At 51.2% G+C, this 15448-nt stretch overlaps 1 protein-coding gene across 2 annotated transcripts; it reads right to left on the bottom strand.

Moving 5' to 3' along the window:
- On the bottom strand, positions 1 to 8713 carry gng3 (guanine nucleotide binding protein (G protein), gamma 3). 2 transcript variants are annotated; one of them, XM_063036634.1, is made up of 3 exons: positions 8076 to 8713; positions 5894 to 5996; positions 1 to 242 (listed from the first exon to the last, which is right to left on the bottom strand). In XM_063036634.1, the coding sequence occupies exons 2-3, from the start codon at positions 5993 to 5995 to the stop codon at positions 114 to 116; spliced, it is 231 nt and encodes a 76-aa protein (XP_062892704.1). In that variant the 5' UTR covers position 5996; positions 8076 to 8713; the 3' UTR covers positions 1 to 113. The 2 variants fall into 2 exon arrangements, with proteins under 2 accessions (XP_062892704.1, XP_062892703.1); XM_063036633.1 differs by having other exon boundaries at positions 5894 to 5999; positions 8076 to 8638.
- Positions 8714 to 15448: the final 6735 nt, after the last annotated feature.

Below are 15448 nucleotides of genomic sequence, written 5' to 3'. Positions count from 1 at the left end.
TTTTAGAACAAGCAAGAGGCCACTTTATTGGTGTGAAGATGGTCCGTTTACCAGTGACACCAGCGAGTAACATGAATACAGGAATCTACTCCTTCAGGCAGTGGCGGGCGGTGTCACAACAGCGCGCAGAAGAACTTCTTCTCGCGGAAGGGGTTCTCGGAGGTCGGCACGGGGGTGATCAGCGGGTCCTCGCAGGTGTGGGCGTTGCAGTAGGCCATCAGGTCCGCCGCAGCTTTCGAGACCTGTCCGGGGCAGCGGAGGGGCATGAGAGGGGAGGGCAAGGGGATGGAGCGAGAGAGGGGTTAGGGAGGAAAGGGAGGGAGAGGGATGGGGAGATGGAGAAAGTGAGAGAAGAGGATTAAAAGGGTGCGGTTGAGGTAACGTCGCCTCATGCAGAGTTGGATGGAATCGGCCGTGTTTCAGTGGTTATTTTCGCACTGGCCTCTCCTGCGATCTTGCTGCGCGCAAACCAGTTGCGTAACTTCAGTGACTGCCGTTTGGTGGGGGAGGTGCGGAAGGTGCCCCCATTTCCCTCTGGGACGAGTTGTCAAAACGTGCGTTCCTTTTCCACCGCCCAGTCCTTCTCCCGGAGCATTCCCTGCCCTGCCGACCCTCACCCGAATTTCACCGGCGCCCCGCCCAGGCGCACTCTCACCTCGGCAGGGCGACTGCTCCAGCTGTGAGCACGAGGAACCGCAGAGGGTCACGGGCACGGCTCGGCACATTATGGAAACCAGCCTCCCCTCTCACTGCCTCGGAAAAGCAGCCAGCCCTGGGACATTCTCTCTTCTCATGGGTTCCATGCTTTTCTTTAGTGGTCAGCACAACATTATGGGCCGAAGGGCCACTAATATGCTATAAATTTCTATGTCCATGGCTATCTGAAGAAGACGAATCTCAGAGTTGTATACTGCTTACATACTTAGACAATAAATAGAAACATAGAAAACCTACAGCACCATACAGGCCCTTCGGCCCACAATACTGTGCTGAACATGTCCTTATCTTAGAAATTACCCAGAGTTGCCCATAGCCCTCTATTTTTCTAAGCTCCATGTACCTATCCAGGAGTCTCTTAAAAGACCCTATCGTATCCACTGGCACTGTCGCCGGCAGCCCATTCCACGCACTCACCACTCTCTGAGTAAAAAACTTACCCCTGACATCTCCTGTGTACCTACTTCCAAGCACCTTAAAACTGTGCCCTCTCATGCTAGCCATTTCAGCCCTGCGAAAAAGCCTCTGACTATCCACATGGTCAATGCCTCTCATTATCTTGTACATCTCTATCAGGTCACCTTTCATCCTCCGTCGCTCCAAGGAGAAAAGGCCGAGTTCACTCAACCTATTCTCATAAGGCATGCTCCCCAATCCAGGCAACATCCTTGTAAATCTCCTCTGCACCCTCTCTATGGTTTCCACGTCTGTCCTGTAGTGAGGCGACCAGAACTGAGCACAGTATCCCAAGTGGGGTCTGACCAGGGTCCTATATAGCTGCAACATTACCTCTCGGCTCTTGAACTCAATCCCATGATTGATGAAGGCCAATGCACCATATGCCTTCTTAACCACAGAGACAACCTGTGTAGGAGCTTTGAGTGTCCTATGGACTCAGATCTTAAGATCCCTCTGATCCTCCACACTGCCAAGAGTCTTACCATTAATGCTATATTCTGCCATCATATTTGACCTACCAAAATGAACCACCTCACACTTATCTGCGTTGAACTCCATCTGCCACTTCTCAGCCCAGTTTTGCATTGTACCAATGTCCCGCTGTAACCTCTGACAGCCCTCTACACTACCCACAACACCCTCAACCTTTGTGTCATCTGCAAATTTACTAACCCATCCCTCCACTTCCTCATCCAGGTCACTTATAAAAACCACAAAGAGTAGGGGTCCCAGAACAGATCCCTGAGGCACACCACTGGTCTCTGACCTCAGAATATGACCCATCTACAACCACTCTTTGCCTTCTGTGGGCAAGCCAGTTCTGGATCCACAAAGCATGTCCCCTTGGATCCCATGCCTCCTTACTTTCTCAGTAAGCCTTGCATGAGGTACCTTGTCAAATGCCTTGCTGAAATCCATGTACACTACATCTACTGCTCTACCTTCATCAATGTGCTTAGTCACATCCTCAAAAAATTCAATCAGGCTCGTAATGCACAACCTGCCTTTGACAAAGCCATGCTGACTATTCCTAATCATATTATACCTATCCAAATGTTCATAAATCCTGCTTCTCAGGATCTTCTCCATCAACTTACCAACCACTGAAGTAAGACTCACTGGCCTATAATTTCCTGGGCTGTCTCTACTCCCTTTCTTGAATAAGGGAACAACATCCGCAACCCTCCAATCCTCCAGAATCTCTCCCGTCCTCATTGATGATGCAAAGATCATTGCCAGAGGCTAAGTAATCTCCTCCCTCGCTTCCCACAGTAGCCTGGGGTACATCTCATCTGGTCCCGGTGACTTATCCAACTTGATGCTTTCCAAAAGCTCCAGCACATCCTCTTCCTTAATATCCACATGCTCAAGCTTTTCAGTCCACTGTAAGTCATCCCTACAATTGCCAAGATCCTTTTCCATAGTGAATACTGAAGTAAAGTATTCATTAAGTACCTCTGCTATTTCCTCCAGTTCCATACACACTTTTCCACTGTCACACTTGGTCGGTCTTATTCTCTCACGTCTTATCCTTTTGCTCTTCACATACTTGTAGAATGCCTTGGGGTTTTCCTTAATCCTGTCTGCCAAGGCCTTCTCATGGCTCCTTCTGGCTCTCCTAATTTCATTCTTAAACTCCTTCCTGCTAGCCTTGTAATCTTATAGATTCCTATCAATACCTAGTTTTTTTGAATCTTTCACCTCATTACAATCTTGCACCTTATCGTTCACCTGTGCTGCACTTTCTCTGTCACTGTAAGACTTTATTCTGCATTCTGCTATTGTCTTGTGCTAACCGATGCAGCTACAGAGAAGATGCGGATTTGAGGGGATTTGGTTTGTCACCCAAAACACTCGCAAGTTTCTGCGGGTGTACCGTGGAGAGCATTCTGACTGGCTGCATCACCGTCTGGAATGGCGTTGGGGGTGGTGTGGTGGGGGCTACTGCACAGGATCGAAGTAAGCTGCAGAGAGTTGTAAACTCAGTCAGCTCCATCATGGGCACCAGCCTCCGTAGTATCCAGGACATCTTCAAGGAGCGATGCCTCAGGAAGGTGGTGTCCATCATTAAGGACCCCCATCACCCAGGGCATGCCCTCTTCTCATCGCTACCATCAGGAAGGAGGTACAGGAGCCTGAAGGCACACACTCAACGATTCAGGAACAGCTTCTTCCCCTCTGCCATCCGATTCCTGAATGGACATTGAACCCATGAACACTACCTCAATACTTTTTTATTTCTATTTTTGCACTACTTACTTAATTTAACCATTTAATGTAAATATTCTTAATGTAATTCACATTTTTTTCTATATTATCATGTGTCTCATTGTACTGCTGCTGCAAAGTCAACAAATTTCACCACCTATGCCGGTGATATTAAACCCGATTCTGATGCCACCTCAAGGGATTGTGTCATGAACTGAAGAACGAACAGGACAAGCTTATCACTGTACTGCAGGAGATGCGTTCAAATCAAAAATAACCCTCCCCGCCCGCCAACTTGTGCAAGATGCACAATCAGAGATCTCCCATCCGGAATTATCCGCCCGGATTCCCTCTTCCCGATCCAGGAGAGAGAGAGCGGTGGGGAGAGAAATGGCAGAGCACAGGTAAGGAGAGAGGGGGATCAGTGTGACTAGGGAGGGGAGCCCATGTTACACTGGGCAGTCCTTCTGAGACTCCCTTCCCTCCAGGGAAAGCCGGGGGGGGGGAACGCCATGTCCACCTCTGGCGTAGCGGTCAGCACAACGCTTTAGGGTACTGGCAACTTGGGTTCAATTCCCATCGCTGCCTATAAGGAGTTCGTACGTCCTCCCCCGTGACCGCGTGGGTCTCCTCCCAGAGATTTTCCGGACTGGTTGGTTAGTCGATCATTGTGAATTGTCCCGTGATTAGCTTAGGGGTCAAACCTAGCGGGGGGTTACTAGTCAGCGCGGCTCGAAAGGGCCAACTCCGCACACTGCATCTCAATAAAAATAAAGGATGTAGTCGACAGCAGCCAATCATAAACAGAAGAGAGTGTGCAGACGCTGGAGATCCAGAGCAACACACACAAAACGCCGGAAGAACTCAGCAGGTCCGGCTGCATCTGCGGAAGGGACTAAACATTTTGGGCCGAGACCTTCCAATCAGCAGCTGCCCTCAGGTGAAGGAGGTGGTGAAGTGAGAACCGCCCTTGTCCGTGGCAAATGAGTGGGGACTGAGTGCAAAGAACTGTCACGGAGACCATGGGCTGAATGGTCACCTGCCAGTTCCAAGGTCGGTCTGAGGTTTGTGTTTTCCTTCTTTTTCTCTCCCTCCCTCTCTCTCTCTGTCTGTCTGTCTCTCTCTCCCCCCTCTCTCTCTTCCCCTCTCTCTGAATCAGGTTTAATATCACTGGCATATGCTATGAAATTTTTGGCTATACGGCAGCAGTACCATGCAATACATAATTCCAAAAACTGTAAGTTACAGTTATAAGTATATTTATTTAAAAAGTTAAATATGTAGAGCAAAAACAGAAATAAAGGAGTAGTGAGGTGGTGTTTGTGGGTTCAACATCCATTCAGAAATCAGATGGCAGAGAGGAAGAAGCTGTTCCTGAATTGTTGAGTGTGTGCCTTCAGGCTTCTGTACCTCCTCCCTGATGGTAGCAATGAGAAGAGGGCATGTCCTGGGTGATGGGGGTCCTTAATAATGGACGCCGCCTTTCTGAGGCACCGCTCCTGGATACTACGGAGGCTGGTGCCCAAGATGGAGCTGACTGAGTTTACAACTCTCTGCAGCTTGTTTCGATCCTGTGCAGCAGCCCCCACACTCCCATATCAGACAGTGATGCAGCCAGTTAGAATGCTCTCCAAGGTACATCTGTAGAAATTTGCGAGCGTTTTAGCAGAGAAGCCAAATCTCCTCAAAGTCCCAATTAAATATAGCCACTGTCTGGCGTTCTTTCTGACTGCATCGATATGTTGGGCCCAGGACGGATCCCCAGCGACGTTGACACCCAGGAACTTCTGCTTTTCCCCCTTTTCTTTTGATTATTCAGAGACCCAACACGGTAACAGGCCTTTCCGGCCTAGCGAGCCTTCCCCACCCAATTACACCCACGGGACCAATTAACCCACCAACCGGCACCCCTTTGGACTGTGGGAGGAAACCATGGCACCCGGAGGAAACCCACGCGGTCACGGGGAGAGCGTACAAACTCCTCGCAGGCAGCAGGGGGCTTTGAACTCCGGTCGCTGGTACTGTGGTAGTGTTACACCGAACTCCACGTTACTGTACAGCCCCCAGCGATCTTCCCCGCTCTCTATTCTGTATGCCTGTCGTCCGTCTCACTCTGTCTTTCTTTCTGTCTTTCCCTTGTTCCCTCACCCTCTGCCTCATTATCTCCCTCCCATTCTCACCCTATTTCTATCTCTCTCTCTGCCCCCCCTCCCTCCCTCTCTCTCCCACTTCCTCTCAATCTCTCTCTCCGTCTCTCCCCACCTCTCTCACACTCCCTCTGAATCTCTCTCTCTCTTTTTCTCCCTCTCAATCTCTTTCCGTCTCTCCCCACCTCTCTCCAGCTCCCTCGATCTCTCTCTCTTCTGCTCCCTCTCAATGTCTCTCTTCTGCTCCCCCCACCTCTCTCTCTGTCTTTCTGTCACGCTCCCCCCACCCCTTTATCCGATCTCCCCCTCCCCCCGGGCTGTGAGGTGGGAGCAGGGGCCCTGGATTTGGGATGAATCCCGACCTTTATCCGGTACATGCTGGCCTCGATCTTCAGCTGCTCGACCAGTTTCCGTGCCTGGGCAATGCTCATGGTGCTGTTGACGGGGGTGTCTCCTTTCGGCATGCTTCTGGGGGGGGGGGCGGGTGGGGAGATGGGAAGAGAGAGGGATGGGTGATAGAGAGAGAGGGGAGAGGTGAAGGAAGGGGAAGTGGAAAAGCAGAGAGTGAAGGAAGGAGAGGGGGGCAGGGTCAAGGAAGAGGTGACTGAAAGGGAGTGATGATGGGGAGGGGAGAGAGGGGAGAGAGAGAGGGGTGGAGGAGGGAGGGGGAGGGGAGGGGGAGAGGAGAGAGAGGAGGGAGGAGAGAGTGGGGAGAGAGAGGAGAGAGGGAGGGATGGAGGAGGGAGGGGAGGGGAGGGGAAAGAGGGGGAGGGGAGAGAGAGGGGGAGAGGAAGGAGGGGGAGGAGGGAGGGAGAGGGGGAGGGGAGAGAGGGGGCAGAGGAGAGAGAGGGGAGAAGAGAGGGGGAGAGAGAGGAGAAAGGGAGGGCGGGGAGGGAGAGGAGGAGGGGAGGGGGAGAGGAGAGAGAGGAGGGGGAGAGGAGAGAGAGGAGGGAGGAGAGAGTGGGGAGAGAGAGGAGAGAGGGAGGGATGGAGGAGGGAGGGGAAAGAGGGGGAGGGGAGAGAGAGGGGGAGAGGAAGGAGGGGGAGGAGGGAGGGGAGGAGGGAGGGGAGGGGAGGGGGAGGGAGAGGGGGAGGGGAGAGAGGGGGCAGAGGAGAGAGGGGGGAGAGAGAGGGGGGAGAGAGAGGGGGGAGAGAGAGGAGAAAGGGAGGGCGGGGAGGGAGAGGAGGAGGGGAGGGGGAGGTGAGGGGGAGGGGGGAGAGAGGGGGAGGGGGAGGGAGAAGGGGAGGGGAGATGGGGGTACAGAGAGGTGGAGGGGAGAGGGAGAAGTGGAGGAAGGTAGAGTGTGGAGGGAAGAGGTCAAGGAGAGGAAAATGTGAGGGGAGGAAAAGGTGAGAGGGTAGGGATTGAAGAGGGAGAGATGGAAAGAGATAAAGGGGGGGAGAGAGAGAGAGAGAGACAGACAGGCAGGGTAAGAGATAGAGACCGAGAGCCACGCCCTGCACATATCCCTGACCTTCTCCTCCCCACCGACCCTACAGAGGGGGAGGTTGCCCCCACCCTCCACGGCATCACCCCCTCAGATTACAGGGATCGGTCTCACTGCCTACCTCACCCACACAACACAGGAACTGTCCTTCTGCTCTCCCCAGCCAGCCCTCCTCTCCCTGAGCTGACTGGGACTGGGGAGGGTGGGGAGAGACAGCGAGGCCAGTCAGCCCCTCGCACCTAACCCTGCTGGTCCTGTGTGAACAGGTGGAAGAGTCCGGAAGCCCCCCTCCCTTCTTCAGCCTCTGCCCCCCACCCCATCACACAGGAAGCAGAGGGGAAGGGGAGGGGCGGTCGTTAAAAGCCCCTTGAGCCGATCACAGCCATCATCTGCCCTCCGTGCTGGAATTTTCCAGCAGAGCCCCCTCCTCGTAAACTGTGATCCCCGCCTCCCCATCGAACACCCCGGGCTGATTTAGGGACCGGCCCCTCGGACCCCTTAGAGCCGACAAGCAAGACTGGACAGCCTCGCAGCTCCTCCCCAGGGTGAGGACCAGTCGCAAAGTGGGGGGGGGGTGGGGGCTGGGAGGTGAGATGGGGGGGAGGCCACTCGGTCCGTCGCTTCAGTGTTAGGCTAGGAAAGTGGTGTGTGTCCCACCCCCCACCCCGCGCATCCTACTCACCTCCATCCCTCACCCGACCCCGTCCCCTTAACCCCTACTCCCTCCTGAGCTCATCCTCCACCTCCCAGGAAGGTCAGATGTCCGCCTCCCCCCCCCCTCGGCAGACGGTGGGGGAGGGGGGAGCGTGTAGAAGGCAGAGCCCTAGGGAAGAGGTGTGTGGAGGACAGAAATGCCTCCCCACCCCAGCGTTTGCCTGCCCCCCACCCTGAAAGGCCATCTTCTCCACACAGCCCCCTTCCCCTCACCCTGACGAGATGTCTTCGGTTGACCTCAGGCTAGGATCTGTGCGTGGGAAGAGAAAGGGAGAGTGGCGGGGGCTGGGGGCGCGTTAAACCATGGAGTGGTGAGGGGTGTTAAGGAGACGGGAAAAGCCATTCAACACGCCGAGGGAAACGAGACCCAACACACACTCACCTCCGCCGTTCAGTGCAGACTGGGGGGAGTCAGGGTACGGAGGATGCGGTCTCTCTCTCCCGCCCTGTCTTCCGCGGTCTCTCCTTCCCTCCCTCCCTCTCTCGTTCAGTCTCTCGCTTTTTTCTCTGTCTCGTTTTATCTCCTTTTCTGTCTTTCTCTCCCTCCCTCTCTCACGTTCTCTCTCTTTTTTCTCTCCGTCTCTCACAGTCTTTCAATCGCTATCTCTCTCTCTCTCTGTCTGCCTCTCCCCGTCTCTCTCTCTCCCTCCTCCCTGTCTCTCCTCTGCGGCAGCCCTGCTGAATACAAAGAGGTAATGGTTCTCCCTCTCTCTCTCTCTCTTTCTCGCCCTCGGCTGTCCGAGTCAGGGTCAGTGGGAGGAGAGGAGGGAATCAGGTCTATCGGCCGCGCTTCCTCGCCGGAGAGGGAAAGGCGCCTCCTTCCCCGACGCTGCGGTGTACCGGGGCGGGGCGGGGCCGGCGGGGCAGACCCTCCGGCTGCGGGGAGCGGGGGCGGGAGGGATAGGTGAGCCAGGGCGGGGGTCTAGGATGTGGGGAGAGGGCACATCCTCCCCGCCGCCAGACCATAATACTCAGGGTCTGTAAGGTAGGAGGGAGGGCAGCCGGCTGTGGGACAGACCCCCCCCTCCGCGTCCCGATCGGGGATTTGGGATCTGCTTCCCATAAAAGATCTCTCTGCGGCCCCCGGGTTCAGAGGCAGCCGTCGAACTTGCGGCGGGCGGGCTCTTCGCCGGCCGGGACACCGAGGCGAGCACGCTGCCCGGCCGAGGGAGGGGGTGGAGGAACAGGCAGGGGGAGAGAGGGGAGATAAAGGGGTGTGAGAAATATCCGAGAGGAGAAGAGGGGAGGGGAATCCGAGGGCCAGGAGAAGTGTTGGAGGGGATGAGGGGGTGTTGTTGGGGAGAAAGGGAAGGGGAGAAGGCTGGGGAAGGGGGGTTGAAGGGTGGGAACAGTGTTGGAGGGGCAGTGAGAGGGAACAGTGAAGCGAGAGGGGGAAGGGAAAGGGAATGAGGGGGCAGGAGGAGTTGGAGGGGAGAGGAGGAGGGAGGGAAAGGGAATGAAGTGGGGAGAAGTGTTGGAAGAGAGAGGACAGGGAGGGAAATAGAGGGAGGGAAAGAGAGAGAGAAGATAGGAGGAGAGAGGGAATTGAGGTGGGAGAAGTGTTGGGGGAGAGGAGATCAGAAGGGGAGGAGGGGAAGGGAACGAAGGAGAGGGGATCAGGGGTAGGAGATGTGAGGGAGGGATGAGGAGGAGAGGGGGTGAAGGGGAGGGTGGCAAGGAGGGAAGGGGAGGGAGATGGAGGAGAGAGCCAAGGTGGAGGGGTGGAACAGAGAAGGGCAGAGGGAGAAGCAAAAGACATTGGGCAGGTGGGAAGAGTGTAGCGGAGAGGAGAGAGAAGAGGGCAACGCTCACAACACGCTGGAGGAACTCAGCAGGTCGGGCAGCATCCGTGGAAAAGATCAGCCAACGTTTCGGGCCGGAACCCTTCGTCAGGACTGTAGAGGGAAGGGGCAGAGGCCCTATAAAGAAGGTGGGGGAGGGTGGGAAGGAGAAGGCTGGTAGGTTCCAGGTGAAAAACCAGTAAGGGGAAAGATAAAGGGGTGTGGGAGGTGATGGGCAGGAAAGGTGAAGGAGGAATAGGGGAAAACACAATGGGTAGTAGAAGGAGGTGGAACCATGAGGGAGGTGATAGGCAGTTGGGGGAGGGGGGCAGAGTGACATAGGGATAGGAGAAGTGAGGGGGAGAGAATTACCGGAAGTAGGAGAATTCTATGTTCATACCAAGGGGCTGGAGACTACCTAGACAGTATATGAGGTTTTGCTGCTCCAACCTGAGTTTAGCCTCATCATGGCAGTAGAGGAGGCCATGTATGGACATATCTGAATGGGAGTGGGAAGCAGAGTTGAAGTGGGTGGCTACTGGGAGATCCTGTCTGTGATGGTGGACAGAACGGAGGTGCTCGACGAAGCGGTCTTTTTGGGCTGGAACCCTTCGTCAGGACTGTAGAGGGTTCTTTAACGTCAACCGATCTTTCCCACGGATGCTGCCCGACTTGCTGAGTTTCTCCAGCGCGTTGTGAGTGTTGCTTTGACCCCAGCATCTGCAGATTATTTTGTGTTGAGAGAAGAGGGTAGGGGGAGACTAGGCACTAGTTCCAATCTGAACTCTAAAAAGACCAGATTCCTTCCACCCTGACACTTGCTGCCTGCCGCGGTCAAAGAGCCAGCAAACACTGTGCCTCAAATCTGGAACAAGAGGTCAGAGGACAAGTTTAAACCAATTTGCCATGTGAGGGAGTGGGTTTACAAACAGAGGCGATATGCAGCGAGACTCCTAGCAAGGGGAGGCTGACGAAAGGGCAAAATTGCAGTCAGCAGGATGTGTTATAACATAAAAGGTGGATAAAATCAAAAAGGGAGAATACAGGGCAAAAGGTGTTGAATTTGAAAGTGCACAGTACACAGAATAAGGTTGGTGAACTTGTAGCACAGTTGCAGATTGGCAGGTGTGATATTGTAGACATCACTGAATCATTGCTGAAAGAAGATTATAGCTGGGAGCTTAATGTCCAAGGTTACACATTACATCGAAAAGACAGGCGGGAAGGCAGAGGGGGCGTTGTGGCTCTGTTGGTAAAAAATGAAATCAAATCATTGGAAAGAGGTGATATCGGGTCAGAAGGTGTTGAATCATTGTGGATAGAGCTAAGGAACTAGAAGGGTAAAAAGACCCTGATGGGAGTTGTATACAGACCCCCAAACAGTAGTAAGGATGTGGCCTACAAATTACAAGGGGAGATAGAAAATGGATTCCAAAGGGCAATGTTACAATAGTCATGGGGGATTTCAAAATGCAGGTAGATTGGGGAAATCAGGTTGGTGCTGGATCCCAAGTGAGAGAATTGTCGAATGCCTACGAGATGGCTTTTTAGAGCAGCTCGTGGTTGAGCCCACTAGGGGATCAGTTTTTCTGGACTGGGTGTTGTGCAAAGAACTAGAATTGATTACAGAGCTTACGGTAAAGGAACCCTTAGGGGTAAGTGATCATAATATGATCAAATTCACCCTGAAATTTGAAAAGAGGCTAAAGTCAGATGTATCAGTATTACAGTGGAGTAAAGGGAATTACAGAGGCATGAGAGAGGAACTGGCCAGAAATAAGACTCTTGGGAGTGGAGAGGATCAGTGAGATCTTGGGGTCTGTGTCCGTAGGACACTCATAGCTACTGTGCAGGTTAACAGAGTTGTTAAGAAGGCCTATGGTGTGATGGCCTTCACCAGCTGTGGGATTGAGTTCAAGAGCCGTGAGGTAATGTTACAGCTATAAGACCTTAGTCAGACCCCACTTGGAGTACTGTGTTCAGTTCTGGTCACCTCACTACAGGAAGGATGTGGAAACTATAGAAAGGGTGCAGAGGAGATTTACAAGAACGTTGCCTGGATTGGGGAGCATGCCTTATGAGAATAGGTTGAGTGAACTTGGCCTTTTCTCCTTGGAGCGACGGAGGATGAGAGGTGACCTGATAGAGGTGTACGAGCTGATGAGAGGCATTGATCGTGTGGATAGTCAGAGATTTTTCCCCAGGGCTGAAATGGCTAACCCAAGGGGACATAGTTTCAAGATACTTGCAAGCAGATACAAGGGGGATGTCAGAGGTAAGCTTTTCACATAGAGAGTGGTGGGTGCGTGGAATGTACTGCTGGTAACGGTGGTGGAGGTGGATACAATAGGGTCTGTTAAGAAACTCTTAGATAGGTACAAGGTTCCACACGGTAGGCCTTTTCAGAAAGTCAGAAGGCATGGGATCCAGGGAAGTTTGGCCAGGTGGATTCAGAATTGGCTTGCCTGCAGAAGGCCGAGGGTCATGGTGGACGGAGTACATTCAGATTGGAGGATTGTGACTAGTGGTGTCCCACAGGATCTATTCTGGGACCTCTACTTTTCGTGATTTTTATTAACGACCTGGATGTGGGGGTAGAATGGTGGGTTGGCAAGTTTGCAGACGACACAAAGGTTGGTGGTGTTGTAGATAGTTTAGAGGGTTGTTGAAGATTGCAGAGAGACATTGATAGGATGCAGAAGTGGGCTGAGAAGTGGCAGATGGAGTTCAACCCAGAGAAGTGTGAGGTGGTACACTTTGGAAGGACAAACTCCACGGCAGAGTACAAAGTAAATGGCAGGATACTTGGTAGTGTGGAGGAGCAGAGGGATCTAGGGGTACATGTCCACAGATCCCTGAAAATTGCCTCACAAGTAGATAAGGTAATTAAGAAAGCTTATGGGATGTTAGCTTTCATAAGTCCAGGGATAGAGTTTAAGAGTCGCGATGTAATAATGCAGCTCTATAAAACTCTGGTTAGGCCACACTTGGAGTACTGTGTCCATTTCTGGTCGCCTCACTATAGGAAGGATGTGGAAGCATTGGAAAGGGTACAGAGGAGAGCTACCAGGATGCTGCCTGGTTTAGAGAGTATACATTATGATCAGAGATTAAGGGAGCTAGGGCTTTACTCTTTGGAGAGAAGGAGGATGAGAGGAGACATGATAGAGGTGTACAAGATAATAAGAGGAATAGATAGAGTAGATAGCCAGCGCCCCTTCCCCAGGGCACCACTGCTCAATACAAGAGGACATGACCTTAAGGTAAGGGGTGGGAAGTTCAAGGGGGATATTAGAGGAAGGTTTTTTAGTCAGAGAGTGGTTGGTGCGTGGAATGCACTGCCTGAGTCAGTGGTGGAGGCAGATACACTCGTCAAGTTTAAGAGACTAATAGACGGATATATGGAGGAATTTAAGGTGGGGGCTTATATGGGAGGCAGGGTTTGAGGGTTGTCACAACATTGTAGGCTGAAAGGCCTGTAAATGTGCTGTTCTATTCTATGTTCTATGTACATGAAGCTTAGAAAAATAGAGGGCTATGTGCTAGGGAAATCCTTGGCAGTTTCTAAAGTAGGTTACATGGTTGGCACAACATTGTAATGTGCTGTAGATTTCTATGTTCTAATTGATGGGAAAAGAACACTGGCAGAGATGACGGCAGAGCAGCAATGGCTGGAATTTCTGGAACCAATTCGGAAGGCACAGGATATATACATCCCAAAGAGGAAGAAGTATTCTAAAGGCAAGATGACACAACTGTGGATAACAAGAGAAGTCAAAGCCAACATAAAAGCCAAAGAGAGGGCATATAATAGAGTAAAAATTAGGGGGAAGTTGGAGGATTGGGAAGCTTTTAAAAAAAGTCATGAAGAAGGTAGAGATGGAATATGAAAGTGAGCTAGGCAATAATATTAAAGAGGATACCAGGAGTTTCTTCAGATACGTAAAGTGTAAAAGAGAGGCGAGAGTGGATATCCGACCACTGGAAAACGATGCTGGAGAGGCAGTAATGGAGACAAGGAGATGGCGGACAAGCTGAATAAGTATGGATTCTGGTTAATTTAATCAGGGCAGCCATTTATTTGGGACAACTCTTAAAGAACAAAAACTAATCAAGAAAATTCTCAGGATTCCCTTCATTTATTTGGGACACAAGGCCTCTTAATTGGGACAGCAGAGTGTCGCCAGAGTTTCGAACTAGCATCAGCCACATGCACTTGCGTGGCTGCTAAACACCATGCCATGCTTACAGTGAACAACACACAAAACGCTGGAGGTACTCAGCAGGTCGGGCAGCAGCTACGGAAATGAATAAACAGTCGACATTTTGGGTCGGGACCCTTCGCCAGGAGCGGAAAGGAAGGGGGAAGATGCCAGAATAAGAAGGCGGGGGGGGGGAAGGAGGGTGTCACTAAGTTCGGATATGGCCCAAGTGTGGAGTGAGAGACACTGAAACGGGTGGATAGTTCACAGACTTTAATGCCAACAGAGTTAGAGGGAAAAGAAAACAATAAACACTAGGCCAACAAGAGGAATTCTGCAGATGCTGGAAATTCAAGCAACACACATCAAAGTCCTGACAAAGGGTCTGGGCCTGAAACGTCGACTGTACCTCTTCCTAGAGATGCTGCCTGGCCTGCTGCGTTCACCAGCAACTTTGGTGTGAAACGCTAGGCCAAACAGGGCCGTTGACTAAAACTCTCAAATGGAAAACAAAGCCTACACTGCGGCTGAAAGGAATAACCGAATACTGTTAGTCTCGTTGACTCAACAGTCCAATTTCTTAGGCAAGCAGGCAGCGAAACGTTGATGTACTTTCCTAAGGTCTCAACAAGCACTACGACGAAAAGAATGGAGTTAAATACCATCACAATTAAATAATAATTAGCTGACACATGCATATTCGTGAGCACAATTGCCTTATCTGCTGCGTTGACAAACAGTTTTGCGTGAGTTGGTTGTCAAGAAGCAATGGTTTTTGTCACTGATAGTTGGTGAGAAGTAAGCAGTAAGATCATGTGGAATTGTTTTTGCTCATTCTGGTTCAGGATTGGAGAAGTCAGAAATGGCCAGAAGTGGAAATGAAACGATTCCATGACTTCAACAAGTTCGGAGCTATGAAGAATGTGAAGGCATTGACAATCATCCTGAACGTTAAAATGAGAATGAAGATTTGAGGATGAAATCATCAAAGGCATTGCATGAAGGCACAAGGTGTCTGCGCTAATGTTGTTCATTTACAGTCAATCAAAAGAACACAGCAGTAACACTGGATGAATTCCTCTGGTGATAACTATTGGGAACTAATACAGTTTTATTGTGCCGTTGTGGAATTGGTAATGTTCCAATTGGTTCTGTATTTCAATTAAACACATAATTTATACTTTATACTTTATTGTCACCAAACAATTGATACTAGAACGTACAATCATCACAGCGATATTTGATTCTGCGCTTCACACTCCCTGGATTACAAATATTAAATATTTAAAAAATTAAAAATAGTAAAAATTAGTAAATATTAAAAATTTAAATTATAAATCATAAATAGAAAAATGGGAAGTAAGGTAGTGCAAAAAAACCGAGAGGCAGGTCCGGATATTTGGAGGGTACGGCCCAGATCCGGGTCAGGATCCGTTCAGCAGTCTTATCACAGTTGGAAAGAAGCTGTTCCCAAATCTGGCCGTACGAGTCTTCAAGCTCCTGAGCCTTCTCCCGGAGGGAAGAGGGACGAAAAGTGTGTTGGCTGGGTGGGTCGTGTCCTTGATTATCCTGGCAGCACTGCTCCGACAGCCTGCGGTTAAAGTGAGTCCACGGTTAAACAGTGGATTGTCTTATTTAATGTTTTTTTTTAAACTATTTCCATGAAACTTTGGCTAATTGAGGCAGCCTCTTAATGGGCCAAAATGTACTGGTCCCAATGAACCGGAATCCGCTGTGTGTGTGTGTGTGTGTGTGTGTGTGTGTAATATACA

The sequence above is a fragment of the Mobula hypostoma genome, chromosome 30 (assembly GCF_963921235.1).
Source record: "Mobula hypostoma chromosome 30, sMobHyp1.1, whole genome shotgun sequence".
In the NCBI taxonomy this organism is placed as follows: Eukaryota; Metazoa; Chordata; class Chondrichthyes; order Myliobatiformes; family Myliobatidae; genus Mobula; species Mobula hypostoma.
The sequence above is the reverse complement of the archived record's forward strand: the minus strand, read 5'-3'. Positions and strand labels throughout refer to the sequence as shown.